Source organism: Penaeus japonicus, unplaced genomic scaffold (genome assembly GCF_977035675.1).
Source record: "Penaeus japonicus unplaced genomic scaffold, GWHDUDI00000001_assembly GWHDUDI00000001, whole genome shotgun sequence".
Classification (NCBI taxonomy): domain Eukaryota; kingdom Metazoa; phylum Arthropoda; class Malacostraca; order Decapoda; family Penaeidae; genus Penaeus; species Penaeus japonicus.
In genome coordinates, this window is record NW_028234403.1 from 17,515,042 (window position 1) to 17,535,854 (window position 20,813).

A 20,813-nucleotide genomic window follows, 5' to 3' on the forward strand; every position below is an offset into this window, starting at 1 on the left:
CCACAACACACTCGGGTTTTCTTCTCACCTCGCCTCTTCTATTCAGTGGGAGGTCGACTATCTCATCGCCCCTGTGCATAGTTGACAAGATGTTTACCCGTTTCTTATCGAACCACGACATGACCATCATCCCAGCTCACGATGTCCTGACGTCTGTGTCCCCTTTCTTCTTCACTGAGAGGTCCTTCGGCATAAACTTACGGTTGAGCCTTACCGTACCGACAGCGTGAGTTTTCCTCGATTGCAGGTAATGAAATAGGGTCAGTGATGAGTACCAGTTATCGTGGTATAACTGGTACCCCTTTTCGAAGAGTTCTGCTCCATGCATCAAATCAACTACAGCCTTCATGCTTGCGGGGACGTCGCTTCTGTCTTGGCCCATGTAGACCTTGAACGCTGAAGTGTAACCAGCTGCCTTCCCATCACTGGAACAAAGTTTATACACCTTCATACCAAACCTTGCTCTTTTCGACGGGTTGTATTGCACAGCGTGGTGACGTCCTCGGTAGGCCCACAGCGACTCGTCTACAGCAATATTCTTTTCAGGAGTGAAGACCTCCTTGAAATTCCTCTGTAGACTGTCGATAACAGGCCTAAGCTTCCATAGTCTATCGTCTGTTGCTGCAGGATCTTCATTGTTGCTGAAATGGAGGTTAGCCGTCAGCAGATCGTAACGATCCCTTGTCATAGTTTGCCGGAAGACGTTACTATGGACAAGTGGATTCTCAGACCAATAAAATCTGTATGTTGGTCGAGGCTGTACCCCCATCAGAAGACGCAGACCGATATACTTCTGCAGCTCCTCTACAAAAGTGTTTTCCCAGGGCATCATATGCAATGAATGGGTTGGCGGGTGCTGTTCAGCATACAAATTACTCTCGGTCATCAAAGTCTGCCACAGGTCAGGAGGGGAAAAGCAGTCCAAGATTTCCTTCAGCGTTGAGTCCTCCTCAAGGCCGAGTCCATCCTGAAGCCCGGGCGTACCGCAGAATTCATGGCGACGCGGTACGTTCTCCTCCTTGAATCACCCTTTACATCCTTTCGATCCAGGGGCGTTGCGGGCGGCGACCTCCGACAAAGGCTCGTCGGAGTCGATGGAAGTAACGTGGGCCGAAACGTAGTCAAGGGTGACTTCGTCGAGGTCCAGGACCGTGTCCGTGTCTTCTCCATCGTCCCCGTCGTCGAAGTAGTCGGGATCATATACCTCGTCCTCGTCCTGCCAGTCGGAATCTCCGACCAAGGGAACGGAAGGTGTAGGATTGATGACGGGTTCGTAAGAGGTCGAAGGTTGAGGCTCACCCACGTCTGTGAAAGAGACGAATCCCTCACGGGCGTGGGCTCCCCTCGAGGCAGTCCGTGGTAACAAATCGCTTCTGCGGCCAGATGGTCGGCTGGCAGAATAGCAAGAAGCTCGTGCGCGTGTAGCGGAAAGAAGGCGTGGCATGTTGAAACAACAGAGGTCAGGCTAAGAGTGATTTTAGTCAAAAGCTAATGTCATAGGTAACCTCGTCACTGTCATTTTTTTAGCCGGCCTCGTTTGTATAACTGCATCCGGCCTCGTTTCCAGAAGAATGATAGTTATGGGGGAGGAGCAATGAGGGGTCCCCCGAGAACGAATCTCCGTCACCTTCGTAGATGACTTCGTTTGTGAAGATGGCAAAAATGACTTAGTAACATTGTTCATCTATACGTCTTGCATAATAGACTTCATAATTTTTTTATAATTATCTTTATAAGACAATATAGAGTCTCATTATATTGGATTCTCCAAAACAGGAAAAAAATAAATAAAAATAAAACGTAATTGAAACGTGAAGACGAAAGCCGTAGACTTTTGTACAAAAATTACGAACAAATGTAAAACGCGAAAGAATAATTATAGGTCTTGCTGAGAATGATTTGAATCATTACGTAAGTTTATAGATCAACTCGTCAACACCGCCTTTCTAGCTGACCTCATTTGTATTATATCATCAGGCCTCGTTTCCAGAAGAAGGTGGGGGGGTGGGGTGGGGGGATGTGGATGGGGGGAGCCAGAACACAGACCAAGCACTGTCAGTGTCTTATCTGACTTCATTAGTGAAGGAGGGGAGAGTCCCGAGAAAATACGAAAAAACACTCAAGATCGTCACCTTGCATGACGCCCGGAATCTGAGGAAGGAAAAGGTGCCATCACCTTACATGACAACCGGCCAGGAAGGTGCCGTCTTGACTTCATGCCACCCGGAGTATTTGGGTTAATGTTGATTTTTTCATAATTTTTAAAATAAAGGGGATGGCAACTTACTTGTTGGTTTCTTTCACTATGACGTTCATAATCTCCTTGGTAAAAAAAACCTTCAAGAACTTGTGTGGCGAGTTCGACAGGCTGAGATTTACTTTCAAGCCTGGTGTTGCTGTCAGGCCGAATTTCCTTGGTACATTTTCCTACTTTCGCCACCTGAATCCAGGGCTACCTGGGGAATTCCGTTCTCTGAACCTGTAGACGTATTCAGACAAGGGCTCGTCGGAACATATGCTGTTATTGTGCAGCTGCACATAGTCTAATTCATCATTGGATGAATCCCCAGATGAAGTATGGTTTTCCCACAAATTCTCTCTGGATAGAGGGACAGTCTTCAAACTCGTCTTCTCCCTCCTCATTGGAGAAATTTTGTGTAGATCCTACAATCGAGTAAATAAATGGTTGTTGTGGTCAATAAGAAAAAATTTGAGAGGAGAGGGAGGGAAGATGGAGAAAGAGAAGGGGGGAAGAGAGAGAGAGAGGGAGGGGGAGAAAGAGAGAGAGAGAAAGAGAGGGAGAGAGTGAAAGAGAATGCAAGCACGCACGCACGCACACACCCCTCGTTATCCCTATCATGCCATCTGCGTTTACGCTGATGCCAGCCTTGACATCAAATCAATGGGTTAAGTTATGATAATGTATTACTCCTATTGCTAAAAGGAATTAGTTTGGTAAGATCATATTTCAGTATCTTGTACTGTACACCAAAAAACAGACCTTTGGCCTAATTGTATGTTTTCCTATAATCTCTCAGCTGTTTTGCTGAGGATCTTTCACTAGTATTTTACCCAAAGTGAATTACTGTATTGTTTTCCATATACCTGTGTCCTCTAATAAACTAAATGGACCTACTCAACAAACAAACAAAATCACCCATGCTATCTTAGCTTAAAATACCATCATCATGTTATATCACTCAGTCATGAAATATACTGCTACAATAATATTATTATTATTAATAATAATAATAACAATAATAATAATAATAATAATAATAAAATAATAAAAATAATAATAAAGGCATTAACAAAGGTATTAATGATAGGAATAGATATAAACCTTCTTTCCTGAAAATTTAAGTAAGGTAAACAGGTAAGGTCACTTAGGCCTAATAACCTACTCCTCAGTAACTAAGGATTGTGGAGCCATCTGTGTGTAAAAACAAAATAAAACATAGTGGACAGTGCAAGTTCCAGCATCAATACATTGTTACTAATGTGCCTTTTATCCAAAATAAGCTATACACTGAATTATAAAAAAATCATTCAATCTCTGTCTCCGTGATTTGCATCGACGATGTCTTATGAGTGGCTGATGACCTAGATTCCTATCAAAAGACATGATTCATTCCAATGATATATAGTGACATCATTTGAAGTTCAACCATCTAGAATCAAATGGTATAACAAAATTGTCCCTTCTGACACCATAGAAAATTTTTGCTCCAAAATGTAACAAAAACTGATATTCTATCATAACATAACTTTCTAATAACTGTTTAAAGTGAATTATCCCAACAGGAGCAAGAGATTCAATGAATGCGAGGTGAATTATATAGCATAAACAGAATTAGTAATTAGCCAAAACCATAAAGGCTTGGACTATAAGGTTTTCCTAAAATAATCCTTACACTACAGAAAGACAGAAAATTCCCTTAGAGATAAAACACACATCCTAGAAAATCGTTTGAGGATGATGTACCAACACTCACAATTCAAGAACATCAACAACACCATTCTCCTCACCTTTACTCTGCACAGCATGTGTGAATTTCTCTTTCGTTGTAAAGCTCACGCCGAAATCGATGAGCTTGAAGCCACACATCTGCGCACTCCACATGATGTTTGGCGGCTTGAGGTCTGCGTGAACCACCCCATTGTCGTGTAAATGGATTAATCCTCTGGAAGAAATACAATAAATAATCTTCTATCTCTAATTATAATCTATATCAAATCTCCTATCACTAATGGAACTACTGAAATTACCACTTTTACTACAATTGTTGGTGCTATTACTACCAAAACTGCTATGGCTAATACTATCACTATTGCTATTGCTACTAGTATGAGAACAAATACTATTACTGATAATACCTATAATAATTATAATAATAGTAGTAGTAGTAATAATAGTAGTAGTAATAATAATAATAATAATAATAATAATAATAATAATAATAATAATAATAACAATTATAATAATAAAAATAATAGTAAAAGAAAATATCCTGTACACTATACATAAAAAAATAAATCCAGCATAGTATCTACTCTCTGGCTGCAGCTGAGAAGATCTAGTAATTTCCTTAGTTATTTACTTGTTCCATTTTGCTTAAGAAAAAAATACTGCCACTAGAAGGAAGAATATGCTACTCCTTTTCTCAATTACAAATGAAAAAAGTTAAGCATTTCAACTGTTTTCCTTTGGTGCAGAATGGAAGAAATTCACAACAGGTAAAAAAAGATTCATATTTCAACTTCTCTTATTGTACAATGGAACATGTACTACAGGAACATCATACTGTGTGAAAATATATAGATACTTTATCTTTAGCGTCTATCAGTATTATTAGTTTTTGTAATGACTTTAAGTGAAATATCATTGATAGAGAAAGAGAAAAGAGGCAGATCCAATACAAGTTATTAACAACAATTAACAATTATTTTTAACAACAGCTTAAAGTTAAAACCTGTCAATTTAATCTAATCATACTCAGTTAAGATACAATCATTACACAAAAGTGAAAAAGTAATAATGATAATGCCTTAATTTTTAACCTTCATGTATTCATGACTAAACCTATATCATAAACATAATGGAAAATAACTGAAGAATATAAAAATTACACAATAAGTTTACAAATAAGCTATCTACTTGTTAAATTCCCTGATGATGGACCATGATATGTGATGAATGACTGTGATCTAAAAAAGAAAAATTAATGGCAAATAGCAATGTGCAAGCCCCTTTGGTAACTTAATTACTCAAGCCATCAAAGTTATCCACTAGAATTTGACATAATTTGACATGAGAATTTTATGTAAGAATTAGACATACAGTTTGTCTCCTTGAGATCTACTACATGTGATAAGACATCAAAAAGAGACCTGATGGTGTACATTATCAGCATCTATACAAACCACCACCAAAGAATAGCATTTCCCTCTGCCAATCTATTCATTATGTATTCCTTCCCACACAAAGGCTTTCTTCGAATCCTTTGGATTTGTGTCTCCTATCAACCACACTAACAGAATAACGTTGCTCACTCACCATGCTCAATTTCTAAGAGTTAGAGGGGAAGCTGAGAGCCCCCAAGAGTCCCCCCCCATGTTGAGCAGCTATGTGGACATCGCGGACCTCATGACCCATGACTGGGCTCACAACATTACTCCATTAGCTACCGAGAGGGGAGGGTCAAAAGCATGGAGAAAATAGCAGGTCCAGAGATCCATTTCAACTGGTTTTAAGTATTTAGTTTCATATGTCTTTTTATCATGTGAAAGTTTTAATCAGTAGTAATTCATATAAATAACATATTTCAATAATATCTGTCAGTTACTTAAGTACATGCTGATTATGATTTTAAAGATTTTAATATATCAATCACTTCATATATACTCAACCCACAGAACCATAATGGGGTTACTTCATCAAAATATCATATTTGTAATCCTCAATCTCTTGCATACATTTCCCCTATAGCTAAGACTTCCATAGCTCTTTATATATACTCCCCATACAATTCTTATCTTTGATAATTCATTCAGTATTACTGCATATACTGCATCAGCCATGATATATAAGTATTACCTATCAATAACAAAATGAGCATTTTGAGCTAAAGATGTCCAGTGTAGGAAGTATAGTATATGCATCAAAATACATCAAAATTACTCAAGCTAATTCAGCCCTCTATTGATATTCTTCCCATTTTTAAATAATGATCACAACTTTTCAATGTTCCTGATACTTTTACAACCAAGGACTTTACATGAATATTCCTTTCTGGGGAATTAAAGATCTTAAATCAATGCCAAAGCTTTGTGAATAAGAACTGAAGTGTCTCCACCTGCACATAATAAAGAGTTCCTTTAGATAATCATAATATGAAGACATGGACATGCAAGAAAAAAAGAAATCGATAGCTTTAACATTTTTTCATAATGCTATTTATATTTCATAATGCGTTCTTTTTCTAAATCCTTTGAGAAGTTTGCCTGATGCTGTACAATGCATTTATATTTCTTTCCCAAATCATATTAAAACTAAGAGAAGTTAATTCAAAATATTGCACATCTCTCATAATATTTTTTTTCTTTGCATATGTGAGCTAAAGTCTTTGTCAAAAGATATTTATGAGGTATATAAACACTAGATATAATAATTTCAATTTTGTATAATGTTTTCTATTCAGCAATAAACCCATATTTAGTAATCTTCTGATTAATTTAATCATGTGATATAAAATAAATTAAATAGGAAAATCAAGAGCCAATATTAAGTGCAATGAGTGAATCATACCCTCATGATATGAAAGTGGGAGAGGTATTATAAAAAGTAAAGAAATAATAATGATAATAATAAAAACATGATTGTATACAATTCATTGCTGACCTCACATGTGTGTGTGTGTGTGTGTGTGTGTGTGTGTGTGTGTGTGTGTGTGTGTGTGTGTGTGTGTGTGTGTGTGTGTGTGTGTGTGTGTGAATGTGTGCGTGTGTGAATGTGTGCGTGTGTGAATGTGTGCGTGTGTGAATGTGTGTGTGTGTGAATGTGTGCGTGTGTGAATGTGTGCGTGTGTGAATGTGTGCGTGTGTGAATGTGTGCGTGTGTGAATGTGTGCGTGTGTGAATGTGTGCGTGTGTGAATGTGTGCGTGTGTGTGTGTGTGCGTGTGTGAATGTGTGCGTGTGTGAATGTGTGCGTGTGTGAATGTGTGCGTGTGTGAATGTGTGCGTGTGTGAATGTGTGCGTGTGTGAATGTGTGCGTGTGTGAATGTGTGCGTGTGTGAATGTGTGCGTGTGTGAATGTGTGCGTGTGTGAATGTGTGCGTGTGTGAATGTGTGCGTGTGTGAATGTGTGCGTGTGTGAATGTGTGTGTGCGTGAATGTGTGCGTGTGTGAATGTGTGCGTGTGTGAATGTGCGTGTGAATGTGTGTGTGAATGTGTGCACATGAATGTATGCACGTGAATGTGAGGATATGTATTTGAGCACGTGTATGTTAGCATATACAGATTTACATGTTAACATGTGTATGTGTGCATAAGTGCATGTATGTATGCACATTTTTTTGTGTGTCTGCATGGCTTGTGTATATGTATGTTCCAGTACATGTACTCATGCACCTGCTTATTTATGTACTTCTAAATTCTCATTAAAATAAATAAACACCATGAAGAAAGATGCAGCCTTGGACACATCTGGAAACCAACCTCATGATGTGGGCAGCAAGCGTTGTCACCAGCCACGGGGAGCAAGGAAGGTCATCGTGATACAGCAGAATATCTCGTGCAGTGAACTTCAAGAGCTCTTGGACCAAGATGTCTCGCCCTTGCCACTCCAACTCTCCCATGTGCTGCACTGGAAGTTTTTTTTTTTTTTTTTTACCTTTTTTCAGGATATATAGTGCCTTATATAACTTTGGTAACATATAGGCTGTTCTGGATTTAGTTTCTTTTTTGTTTGGTACTGATACTTGCAGAAAGCTAGGACATGTACTGGAGTTTGATAACTATTCTAAAAGAATATCTACTTGAGAATTTCTACTTGAAAAACAGCAGATTTTTTAAAAATAAAGACTTTTCAGAACTAATTTTTTTCTTCTAAAATTATAATAAAGAAAAAACAAAACAATGAATACAGATATGTGAATATAAAGCTTCTTATACTCTTTACATGTTTGAATATTTAAAAATCATATCACATATCTTAATTGGTTAAACATGTTTGAACCTATCAAGCAGCCAATGCCCACTGGCTAATGGCTACCATTACTTCAACTTGGACATATGTTTGGATGTCCTGCATGTGCCAGTGTACAGCCCTGTGGATCTGAATCTCTCAGTACTAATCTAGCTTCTGGACAGCAGAGACGTCACTGAGCCCTAGAGTTAATGTATTTGACAGAAAATTTTGTGTTCATGAGAACAAAATCATTCATTTTGCTGAAGATTTTTGCCAATTTCTTTGTTTAACCTTTAACCATACACATTAGAGATGCATGCATAACCAACAAAAAGGATAAAAATGTTTGGGCAATTGAAGAATCCGGGTTTCCTACTCTGGGGGGATACTCTTCTTATGGTCCAAATGTTTCAAATAGAAGATAGAAACTTTAAATTAATTGATCTTCCATATTTTGGTTGATTAAAACCATTATGCACCCATTGCCAATACCTTTGATTTGAACACTGTTGTGAAAAATAATCTTGGCTTAAATTATTGATCCAAAAAATTAAATCAGTGGATTTAACCCATTCACGCCGGGGCTATTTCGGCTCTAAATGGTCGGAATGCCGGGGTATTCAAACGGATAAGCCTAACGCCTCGGGATTCTCGGGCACAATAGCCATGAGCGAGTGCTGTACAATCGCTCACCTGGTGCGCTGGCCTTGACTAAATATCTCGTCTCCAGCATCTGAGCCAAAACCCCTGAACATGATAGGAAGTCAACCAGCATAAATGGGTTAAAAACTGATATCCCCCATCAACAATAGGGCAGTTTTGCCAGGACATTACACCTAGCAAATACACTACAAGCCTGATCGCACAAAAAGTCAGCTGTGGAAAAATGTCAGATGATATGATATCACGTCATGGCTTCTTGTATGGCCGGCATGCTGTATGATCAGGTGCACAGTGGTCGGCCATGGTGTTAGGCCTACATATTTGAAATACCTCGGCACTTAGACTAGTTGGAGCTAAAACTGCCCCGTCTTTACCAGAAAAAACAACCCTAACACAACATCAAAATTTAGAAAATTACTAATGATACAGATAAACAAAACCAAATATCAAATCTACATAAAGGAATAGAGAAACAGCTTCTTTTAATATCATACCAACTGGGGCATCTGGAGTAGCAAGGGCACGCAAGAAGATGAGCTCTCGCTGCAGTGCCCCCTGGTAGTCTTGGTGCCGTCTGAATACCTTGAGAGCCACAGGACCCCCTGATACACAGTCTTCACCCTCATAAACCTCACAGCACCTGAGAGAGTGTCAATCCAATGAATGCAAACATGTGTGCTTTAACTGGTAACTCAGATGAGTTTTTGTTTGAATACCTTAACAATATCGGTTTCACAAGTCAGATTTATTATGTTTTTCATACTATCATACATATATATATTTATATATATTTATATATTTATATATATATATATATATATATATATATTTATTTATCTATCTATTTACACACACATATATGTTTTGATTCATGTGGTAATTCAAAGGAACAGAAAGGTGTTACAATGTTTTTACTGGCACAGAATGGGTCAATGAACAAGTTAACCATTATTTTTTACAATCAAACATCACCTGTAGCATAACACACAGTTACTCTGATTATATATAAACTATAATTACAATGTCTATCAATAAAAGATAAATCTAACTGAACAGTGCCTTCATTCTTTGTAACAATATGAAATACCAAAATTGTAATCACAAATATATAAAAAATGTGCTATTTCAGAAAGAGTAAGAATCTCAATTTCAATGGATATGAAATTTAAATCATATATTCATATCTTCATGTTAAGCTAGCAACGTCACATGGCTTCTATACATGCAAAGGTGGACCCAAAGTCATGATGGCACCTAAACCCATCATTAACAATAGAGGCACACACTATTTAGAGTTTTATAGCTCTTACAGGACTAGTTCTTGAGGTTACAGCATTCCAAAGTCAGCCCAAATTCGCTATTTCCTACCTTTTTTTTTATATATATATGAAAAACAATAAACAACTTGTCTGGGATCAAAGACAAGGGCGAAGAACATTGTCCCTGCACTTCAAATGATCATATTGTGTGGGCAATCTTGATATAACTCGGGTAAAGTGGCAAGTGCGCTCTGATCATTTCACTGTGCCATTGGGTAAGCAGACACATCCTCATAACCTTAGGTGAAAAAATAATATCTACCTGCCAAAAGCAATGCCACCCCTAATTCTGAATACTCCAAAGGGCGCAATAAGCTCCTGCTCCAGGGGAAGCTCCTCAAAGTGGTTGTTCCTACTTGAAGTCATCTCGTACGCATCACCAGAAGGAACTACTTGGCATATAAGGGAGTTGCTTAGGATTCCCTGAAAGAGAAAATAGTTCTTGATGAGTACCCCGAATGCATGAATATGAACTGAGAACAATGGGGTGATTTAGGCTCCGCGTAGACAGAACACTGAGGTATTTTGAAATGCACAGGTTTAATGTCATGGGCTATTTGTCCACTGAGGCGATGGCCAGCTGCTACATGTACAATCACCTGGTGTGCCGGCTGTGCAAAATACAATATTTTCTGTCATTAACCCTCTCTGGACGGGTGGTACAGCATGTGTACCGCGCATTCAAAAGCCCAGTGGCCGGGCGGCACAGTATTGTGCCAGCCATTCAATTGATTTAGGCCTAATAATTCGAACGCCCCGGCATTTGGACATTCAAGGCTAGAATTCCCCCGTCGGGGATGGGTTAAGGAGTAAAATATCTGTGCCATTATGTCACTTCTCCATCAAAATTTTATTTTCTAGGATAAACTTTAAATTCAAATGCAGAGATTATTCACAAGTTATTACTATATATATTATGCATAAAAAGGGGTAACTATTAATAATAACACTATCATTCCATGCCTATAGCACTACACCAAAGCCAAAAGAAAACTCTGCCACACAAATTCTGCCAATACAGACCTTGTACTGATTCCTTAATTTTGAAAATAAAATACCTGCAATATCTGCAAGCTATATCTTGCCTGAGTATACATGGTTGAGGTTTGTCAGCCTTTGCTGAAATGCTGATAGATATGAAAGCTACAGCTATCACTTGAGCCACTAATGGTATATGAGGTCATCTACTATCTGATTACTAATTAACATGGGGTAGATATATACCAATAAAGACACCTAGTCCAGTAAAGACATGAGTTCTCTGCAGAAAACTGGGAGAATGAAAATAATAACCCAAATTCTCTGACAGTTATTTGATGCTAGTATAAAAAAAATACTGAAAAAAACAAACTCATGTATAGTGCAAAAGAAAGAAAAAAATAGAAGAAGAAAAAGAGAGAAGAAAAGGAAATAACTGGACTACTGATAGTGTCCTAAAAGGCTTGTAGTCTCTGAGAACATCACACAGGACCAAGTCATTGTCATTCATATTCTAATTCTTCCATGTAGCCTACTTTAGTTTGACAAACAACTTTTCTTTTTGTTTCTTAACCCGAGCTATACTCAACCAGGTCTGTCTAAAGCATATCTACCTGATATACAAGTTGTTGTCTTTAAAAGGCATGAATATAATAACTAAATTAACAGTATAACCACACTATTTCCTTACATTAAGTTATGGTATATTTTCCCAATCTATTGTTCAATAATCATACTTTTATAACTGTAAGGTAAGATGATTTTAAATATGCACATTTTTCTAAGATCTTGACATACAGGCAAGAAATGCATGGAAAATAATAACTCTTAAAATATTAGAATAGATATTTTCACTAAATAATAATTTTGTGTAGTTTTTACAGACATTCTGATACAACAATATAACAGTTCTCCAAATTTTCTTTACAGTTAAGGGAAATAAATATAAAAGGACAAGAATTACCAATATCAATTATCTATTTCCTGGAATATTTAAAAGGTAAAAAAAAAAAAATAATAATACCACTTTTGTAAATATCTATTTGTTTTGAAATACCCATATAATGCAACTAATTTGTATAGCATTGTGATGTTTCCTGTGTGCTATGGATACATATTTCTGTGTGTACAAGACCCAGTTGCAAGTAGCATTTAAAACTTAATATAATCAGTATTCAGTAATTCATAATGACCTACATGACAAAAAATGAGCCTTTTTATAGTAGCCTATATGATACCTATAACCCAAAAGGCTGTTACTAACAGAATTTCATAGTTCTGAATAAGTTGGGTTTAGAGTTTAGTAAGGTTAGGTTAGGCTTGGCTTGGTTTGGGGTAAAACTTTAGATGACACTCTCAGTTGTTTTTATAATGTTCTTTCTCGATTAATTAGCTGTGTTCAATACAAGATAACTTTAAATTTGCTGTGCTCTGTAATGGGTACCATACAACCTGAAGTACAAAAAGATAATGGCACAGTTTCTGCACAGCCTCTGCACTTCATGCTCCAGAAAAGGATAACAAACCCATATCACGTATATTTTCACAATATTAAGCCTAGACTGGTTCCTTATATGATGACAGACAAGCTCTATCTTGTCTAGTCAGAATACATGTGACAAAAGTATGTTGACATTTTCTGGAGCCTTGTCAGGTAGGATGTGCAGGCGCATCCTTAACATTTTTTTGATCTGGTTTGGTTTATCATCGAATGAAGAATTAGTCTAACTTAGTTCCTACCAGATTCTACGGGATATGGTTTAGCTTGGTAAGGTTAAGAGATTAGGTTAGCTTAATGAATGGGTTGCAAAGCTAAAGACCACCAAAACCATCTAAATAAGATAGAAATACATATCTATTAGTAGATGACTATAATAGGCAATTTTAGAAGTGTTTCCATATACAAAATTTCTGGCACAAATTGCCAATTAACATGTTATAGAGGATTTTAGATACTGAAAAATCATGATTATCTTTATTGTCTTTCCATTGCCAAAAAACTTTTGGAACTGAAAGTGAACCAAACTTAACTTAGCTTACCTTTTCTAATTTTTTTTTACCAAACTGTTCATAAACCAGAAAAGCAGGAATTTAATTTTGAAAATAGAACTTAAAAGACAATTGAGTTTACAATACTAATCATAATATGAGTGGCTAGAGAGCTGCGTCTTGAACTTGAACATTACCTTTTATTTGTTGGTGATGTGATGAATCTTGCAATTGACTTAAATCTTACATTTTACAAAAATTCATCAACATTTCATTTAATTCTTATCATTTTCTTCTGCTTCTCCCCATACCCCTAATAACAATAAGAAAACTGGATCTGTAATCAAATAATGTGTCAGTGTTTTTCTGTAAAATTTATTTTCGTTACTGTGTCTGCCTCACCTGTTATAAATTTCTTTTTATTGGTTTTGAGACCTTTGACGTCTGTATCCCTCGGCTCAAATATACTTGGGTTTTTCTTTTGTTCTTGTGATTTATATGATGTCTATTAGTTTTGATCTTTGTAGGAAGACCTTCCTAAGCCTTCCAATGAAGCACTTCTTAATTGGCAAATGGTTGGCTCCTGTAATTAATAGAGACATGTAAGAATTATAAACATTCATTCATTCTTAATTAACCCATTAGCAGCGGATGGCATGATTTGGTGCAAAGGCAGAGTTGGTCATAGACGCAGATGGCACCATGCCAGACATGTAAAACAGCCATCCTACTGCACAGACCTTTTTTCAATACCGCGACCAATGGGTTAAGGCACCTAACACTTTGACTCTCTATGAACTGAATCTTGTATATTGGAATGTTGAGTGATCCGTTTTCTTCTTCCTAGTGGCACCAGTTTTCAGTCTCTAATCATTGTTTTAGTCTTATGTGTTTAGTTTTGATTCATGTCAGACTTAGTTTTTTTTTGCTCTGGACCATATCCTTAAGGCAGTTTTTTGAGGATTGTACGGTTTGTTCTTTTCAATTTTTATTTTTATTTTTATGAGGTGTTTTTATCCTGGGTTATGGTTGTGAGCTTTTCGCTGCCAAGCCTGCAATTTCATTATCTTTAATGTTTGTGTGTGCTGCTATCCATTGTATTCATGTATTTTGATTTTGGTTTTGATTCAATGTGTATGTATCTTATATATGATTTGTTTATAATAATATGTTTGTGATTTTTTGGTAGTTGTATTGCATAGTGGGAGTTATTGAAAACTACAGCATTAGTTGATCTTAGTTTTATCACTAATTATTACTGGGAAATGGTCATTGTGTTGTATTTCTAAGCTCTATTTTTGTTATTTGTTCAGGGGTTAACCATAGTTTGAAAGTTTTATTATCAAATTTGGGTTCCAATAGGGATGACCATTAAAATCCCCTGTAATTAATATTTATATCTATGTTATTATACAATAGTATTGTACAATAGGATTAGATTTAACTTTTTTTAAATTCTCAATCCTAATTTTCCTATATTGTGCTTATATTTATCAATCTAAACTGGAGATTACTCTATGTAGAAAAAAGAAAGAAAAAGAAAAAAGGAACAAAGGTTTGTTCGGTTATTTCTTAATATTACATTTTTAAATGTTAAAATATATTTTTAAAATCAAATTTCACATCTTCCTATTGGGTCTGGTTATTCTTTATTCATCAAATAATTTGAAACTTTTTTGTTTGTTTGTGTAACACATCTAATTTTGAGGGGCAAATTTATCCATTAAGATATTCCATTAGTCTTTTTAGGTTTTGGTTAATTCTCTTATTGCCTCAGTGTTGTTGCCCCATTATGTTCGGATTTTTCTCCTTTGATAACAGCTGGGGACTATTGTACCATTTGTGTAACTTGTATTTCTGCTTGAGGCAGGTTCTTGGCACATTAAATCCCATTCCCCCATTTAAGTATTTTTAATAAATGCTTTTAGTTTTGTTAGATCCTTTACTTCAAACCTTGTTATTCTTTTACATTTCCTAATATCTTTATCCTGTCCTTAACTGTAGACCTTCGAAATTCTAAATCATCTATGAAGTTTATTAATGTTATGGAGTTATCAGTCTGAAATAACCGATTCACCAGTTAATCTTAAAAGAACATCTCTAATTGATTATGCTTGCCTATTAGCCGAAATGTCTTCGATCTGACGGAATTCCAGTGAGCTCCTGAAGGTATTTTCATTCACGAGTTGCTTGGAATTTGTGTTCTCTTCACTCCCGTTACTGTTTTCTCTTCGTCTTCTGTTTGTATGGAAGTCGTAGTCCATATCACTTACTATTCCAGGCCTCTCTCCTGGATCTGGATTGAGTATAGTGTCCATTGACTTATAATCTCAGTCACTGCACTCGTTTTTCCCCCCCGGTATTCGTTCACTCTGGTTCGGACTCCGCTGTGACACTTGGCTCGCGGGTTTGTTGTGTAAACAATGGCGCGTTCGTTGTTCAGGTAAAGGTTTTTAGTTTTTCGCTTTTTTGTGGGTTCGTTACACATTAAATATTAAACATTTACCAGATACTTTATTTATACATCATTTATATTATTTAATTATCTATACATTTTATAGATTATCTATTAATGCATTACACATCTGTGTGTGTGTGTGTGTGTGTGTGTGTGTGTGTGTGTGTGTGTGTGTGTGTGTGTGTGTGTGTGTGTGTGTGTGTGTGTGTGTGTGTGTGTGTGTGTGTGTGTGTGTGTGTGTGTGTGTGTGTGTGTGTGTATTCCGAGGACAAGACTAGTTTAGCAAGTTTGATTCTCAGTCAAGGGCATCACAAAAAGTTGCTGACGAAACTAGGGTTCTTATCCTTAACGGGGTCATTCTTCAGAAATTACTGACCACAATTTTTGATTCAGCAAAACCATAATTAGAGAACAAGATTTAAAAACTTATTTAGATCAGAAAAAATGTCGTTAGGTGTATCTATTACAGTAGAGATCAAATCTAATATCAATGTCCTGTAAATTGGAAACGGTCAAACAAACAAACACACATACACACACTTGTACTGTAAAATCCAGCTTAATCATGTAGTGTGTAGTTCTGTAGAAGAAGACTTATCATCACAATAAGCATTATCTTGTTCCAGCAGCAGGGGTTTCCTTAGCACAGAAAACTGATATTATGCCAAAAATAATGTCAACTACTTTGCGGGTTCTACAAAACAGTTAAAAAGTCTTCGTTTTGGCCCTTTGACACCCGATGCCTCCATACAAGTTGTAGCAAGCATCATCACATTCGTTAATAGGAAATAACACAATCTATATTTTTTCTCAGACTCATACTACAACAAGTGAATAAGCTGACAGCTCACTAGAAGCTCTGGTACAAGGTGAATTAGTTATATCACAGGGAAAAACGCTATTCCCAGAGCATCCAGCATATTGAGCCCCAAGTCTCCCGTTCTCAAAAGGAAGAAGCAAAACACTCAACGTCACGACACGGTTTTGGGGATACTAACGGCCTCAGCTGGTCTAATAAATGATGAGAGCAATCAATCCCTTTAGTAACTTTGGATACTTCCATACATCGTACTTATGATGATAACGTGCGATGTTTAATTGAAAATGATATTCTGAACTTATTTGTTAAAGCTAACAAAGAATGTTAAAAAAAATCTAAGCTTTCCCTGCAGTCGAGGATTCCGACGAGAGAAAACCTGTAACGTTATATGGATTCCATATATATTACTGATGATTATTCTTATGATAGATTCATTTCCCTTGATGTAATTCGCCTTTGTTAGGTCTCGCGATTCACAAATATACATATATTACATCTATTTGACCAGATTTATACTTAGCTTTGGTCTGGTGTAGTTGTACAAATATCTCGCTGTGTAGAAATGGCTACCGAAAAGGGGAAAACACAAAAAGCTGAGCAGGACGTTTATTGCCTATCAGCGCCCGAGCCTCACTGACTGGCGCTGACCTTTTTCACCTGTCCCCCGTTTTCTTGGCGGGTGGTTTAACGATCGTTTGGGTTTATAAGACTGCCCGCTAGTAAGTTCGGGGTTTAAACAGCATCGTGATGGTTGTTGATTCACTACATGCATACATATCTAACTTCACCTATCGAGTAGTAATACAATCTTTCCATTATGGCTCACCGTCTCCCTCCTATTCTGTGATATAGATATTCCACTCCAAACTTTTACGTGTATGGCAATTCATGGTCGGTATACCTCAGCCCGTGCATGTCATCATAAGACACGCGGTTATCTGTGAACATGTGTTAACCCGATTTCACCATTCATAAAAGAACTCTGAAAACTTTAGAAACATTCTTTACCCCTTTATTATTATTATTATTATTATCATCATCATCATCGTCATTACCATCACATCATTATAATCATCATTTCTAGTAGTAGTAGTATCAACATACATGCAACTATGACTGCAAAACACATATGTTCATGACATAGCAACTACAATCTCCCTTTTTTTGCTATTGCCGCCAGTCAATATGACATATTGTTAATTCTCAGCCTTTCCCACCAATGATCCTGCAAGTGGCAGTGCTAACCCTTGCCTCCTTAACAGCTGGCCAGAATAAGTAACGACTTGACATAGTGGGCCCTCCAACACTCTTCCTCCACGTGGCCTATCCCTCTCCCTCTTTTTTAACATTTCTAATGATATAATATATATCAAAGTCTTCACCGTTTGTTTCCCCACCCTTATCTGATTACTTTACACACCGCCATACTTGTGGGCGGTTAAGATGGTCCCGGTAGGAAGCACTAGCGTGTTTAATGCTAGAACTTATACCAAGTAAGTAAATATACACGCCGACCTTAAGTCGGAGTTTTTTTGTTTTGTATATTTTCCACACAAGGCATCGTCCTCGTTAATTCATTTTGTTTTCGTTCTTTTCACATGAAACTAGCAGGTAATGTTTTATTTTTACTGTTCAGCTGAAGTAAAAAGGTAAATTTTCAGGTTATAGTATTTACAATTGTCCTTGGTTCCTATTTAGGGGCGTAGTCAGTGTTTTGGGAAGAGTGGGGCACCTGCAGAAGAAAACTTGTTAATTAAGCAAGTGCGGTGAGAGGGTTTGTGACACTTTTCTCTTGTGTCCCACCTGTTCAGCTTGGTGCATTGATTACATAAGTCATGGGTGAAATGTTCGGGACTAAATATTAAGTTAGCAAATTACAAACCTTTAGACTTTAGAGGGTGGGGTACAATGCTCTCTCTCCTTGACTACTTCACTGTTCCTATTGCATTTAAATGTTAAAATTTACAAATTCTTGTGTGTAATGATAAGGTTAAGGATTTTGGTTATTAAGGAACAAGTCATCCAATACGTACCCGGTATGTTCTCACTTCATCTCCAACAGTCAAATCCAGCAAGGAAACACACAATGGGGTCCATCATGATCAGAGCTGCAGGCACCGATGCCTTTGGGGTAGCTATCTACATCTTCCCTCGCTTATAGAGCATGCAAAACCTTTTGGTAGAGAATAAAACCTTTGTTGGATGTACATTGATCTATGTCCATGATATTTGGCGGATACTCCCTGAATAAATGCCGCCAATACTTCGACCATTCCGTGCACCGACTGGATGTGATATAATGTCGGTTAACTGTGATTATGAGAAAAAGTAGGTATGGTTGCTATTCCCGATGTAATGAAGCTTGCTAAAGAGAGAAATAGAGAGAGTGAGAGGAAGAAATATAATATTAATAGAAATTTATATAGAAGGTAAAGCAAGAAGACAGATAAATAAAAGAAAAAAAAGTTTACACAAGTTACCCAAGAACCCATTTTCTTCATGACAGAAAACGAAACTATTGTTGTTGTTTTAACGGGAAGACTATATTTTTTACATAATGGGGGCCTAATTACGGTAAAAGACAACTTACAAAGCCTCTTCGTGCAGTACCACATCCTGGTTTGATAAAGGACTCGATTTTAGGAAAAACACAATGACAATTTCGTGTTTTTGAATACTTCATCTCAAAGAGGTAAGAGCATTGCAAATTTCTATAATAAATGAAAAAAAGGAAATAATAATGAAATAATTAGTACAAAGCCCTATGAAGTTAGTAATAGTAATTACAAAGATTGTCATTACACCATGATTATATTATTGCAATAATCATAAACACAAAAATAACAAAAACAGCAAAATACAACTATAAATATAGTAACATTAATAATGCTATCAATAGCAAAAACTAAAACAAAAACACACGCAAAAAAGCAATTGCAGCAACAACAACAATAACATTGATAATAATATTTTAATAATCATAACGAAAATAACAATAATGATAATAATTATCATAAAAGTAATAATAGCCATATTGACGACAATGTTAATGAAAACGACAAAAGCAACAGCGACAATAAAGATAATGATGAAAAAGAACTATATCAGTGTTAATAATGATAATAACAATAATGATGACAGTTGTGATACTGGTGATGGTGATAAAAATGGTGATAGTGATAACAAAACAATGATTATGACCATGATAATAAGATTGATAATAGTAACGATAATAATGATGATAAAGATAAGAAAAAAATATCACAATAATAATGATGACAATAATAATTACAATAATGATGATGACAAAGATGAAGAATATACTTATATAATGACATAATTTTTTTTAATAACTATTATAATGGCAATAATAATAATCGTGATGTTTTTCATGATAAAGATGATGATCATAATGACAACAACAATGATAATTATGATAATAGTGATTGTGACGATAACAACAATAAAAACAACAATCATAATGATGATAGTAATCATAATGATAGTAATATTGATAACAATAATGATAATACAGCTAATAGTAATTATGATAATGATAATAACAATAGTGATGATAATGGTAAGAATGTCAGTAATAAGATGATATTGATAATAATGATTATAGTGATAATATCAATGATAATAATGATAAGATCAATAGTCATAAAAACGATAATAATAATAAAGGTAATTGTAAAAACAACAACAATAACTAAAAAGATTAACAGTAATGACAATAGTAATAGAAGTAATGACAATAAGAATAAAACAATGATGAGAATAATGACCGTAATGATAACAATGATAATAATAACAACACTGATAACAATAATAATAATAATGATAACAATGATAATAATAATAATACTGATAACAATAGTAATAAAGATAACAACTGCCAACAAAACGGACGAGAATAAAAGCAATAATAATGATTATTTATCCGGATGAATTTCACGAAACGATCAGCTTGATACACAAATTCAGTCCCACGCGCACATAAAAAACAAACAAGGGTAAACAAAAATTATATTCCACGTATATATACACTAAAAGTATATAATTTCTCTTATCCTTAAACAGACATATAGTTGGATAAATGTGTATATGGATGATTTAATGGGAAGAAATGTTGATATTACTTGTCATTCTAGTGATTGAGAAGATGATAAAATGGGTATCCGATTTAAATTGTATGAGATCGGATAGATATGAGATCGATAGATAGAAATGAAATACCATAGATACCAAAGTCAAGTGTGTGTGTGTGTGTGTGTGTGTGTGTGTGTGTGTGTGTGCATGCGTTCGTGCGTGTACAATTTACGTGCGCTAGTGCAAAATGATTATGTGTGTATGTGTGTGTGATTGTGTGCATACATGCAGTGTACGGCTGT

The 20,813-nt window shown here is 36.0% G+C and overlaps 1 protein-coding gene across 1 annotated transcript in view; it reads right to left on the minus strand.

Moving 5' to 3' along the window:
- The window catches only part of LOC122244363 (serine/threonine-protein kinase Kist), a 30,160-nt gene extending 16,388 nt beyond the window's left edge, over nt 1-13,772 (minus strand). Inside the window, exons 1-5 of the mRNA XM_086537092.1 lie at nt 13,544-13,772; nt 10,437-10,597; nt 9,350-9,495; nt 7,721-7,868; nt 4,030-4,184 (exon numbers count right to left, since the gene is read on the minus strand). Of these exons, the coding sequence (XP_086393218.1) occupies nt 4,030-4,184; nt 7,721-7,868; nt 9,350-9,495; nt 10,437-10,540 (553 nt within the window). The 5' untranslated portion in view covers nt 10,541-10,597; nt 13,544-13,772. The remainder of the gene's footprint in view (nt 1-4,029; nt 4,185-7,720; nt 7,869-9,349; nt 9,496-10,436; nt 10,598-13,543) is intronic.
- Between the last annotated feature and the right edge of the window lie 7,041 nt (nt 13,773-20,813).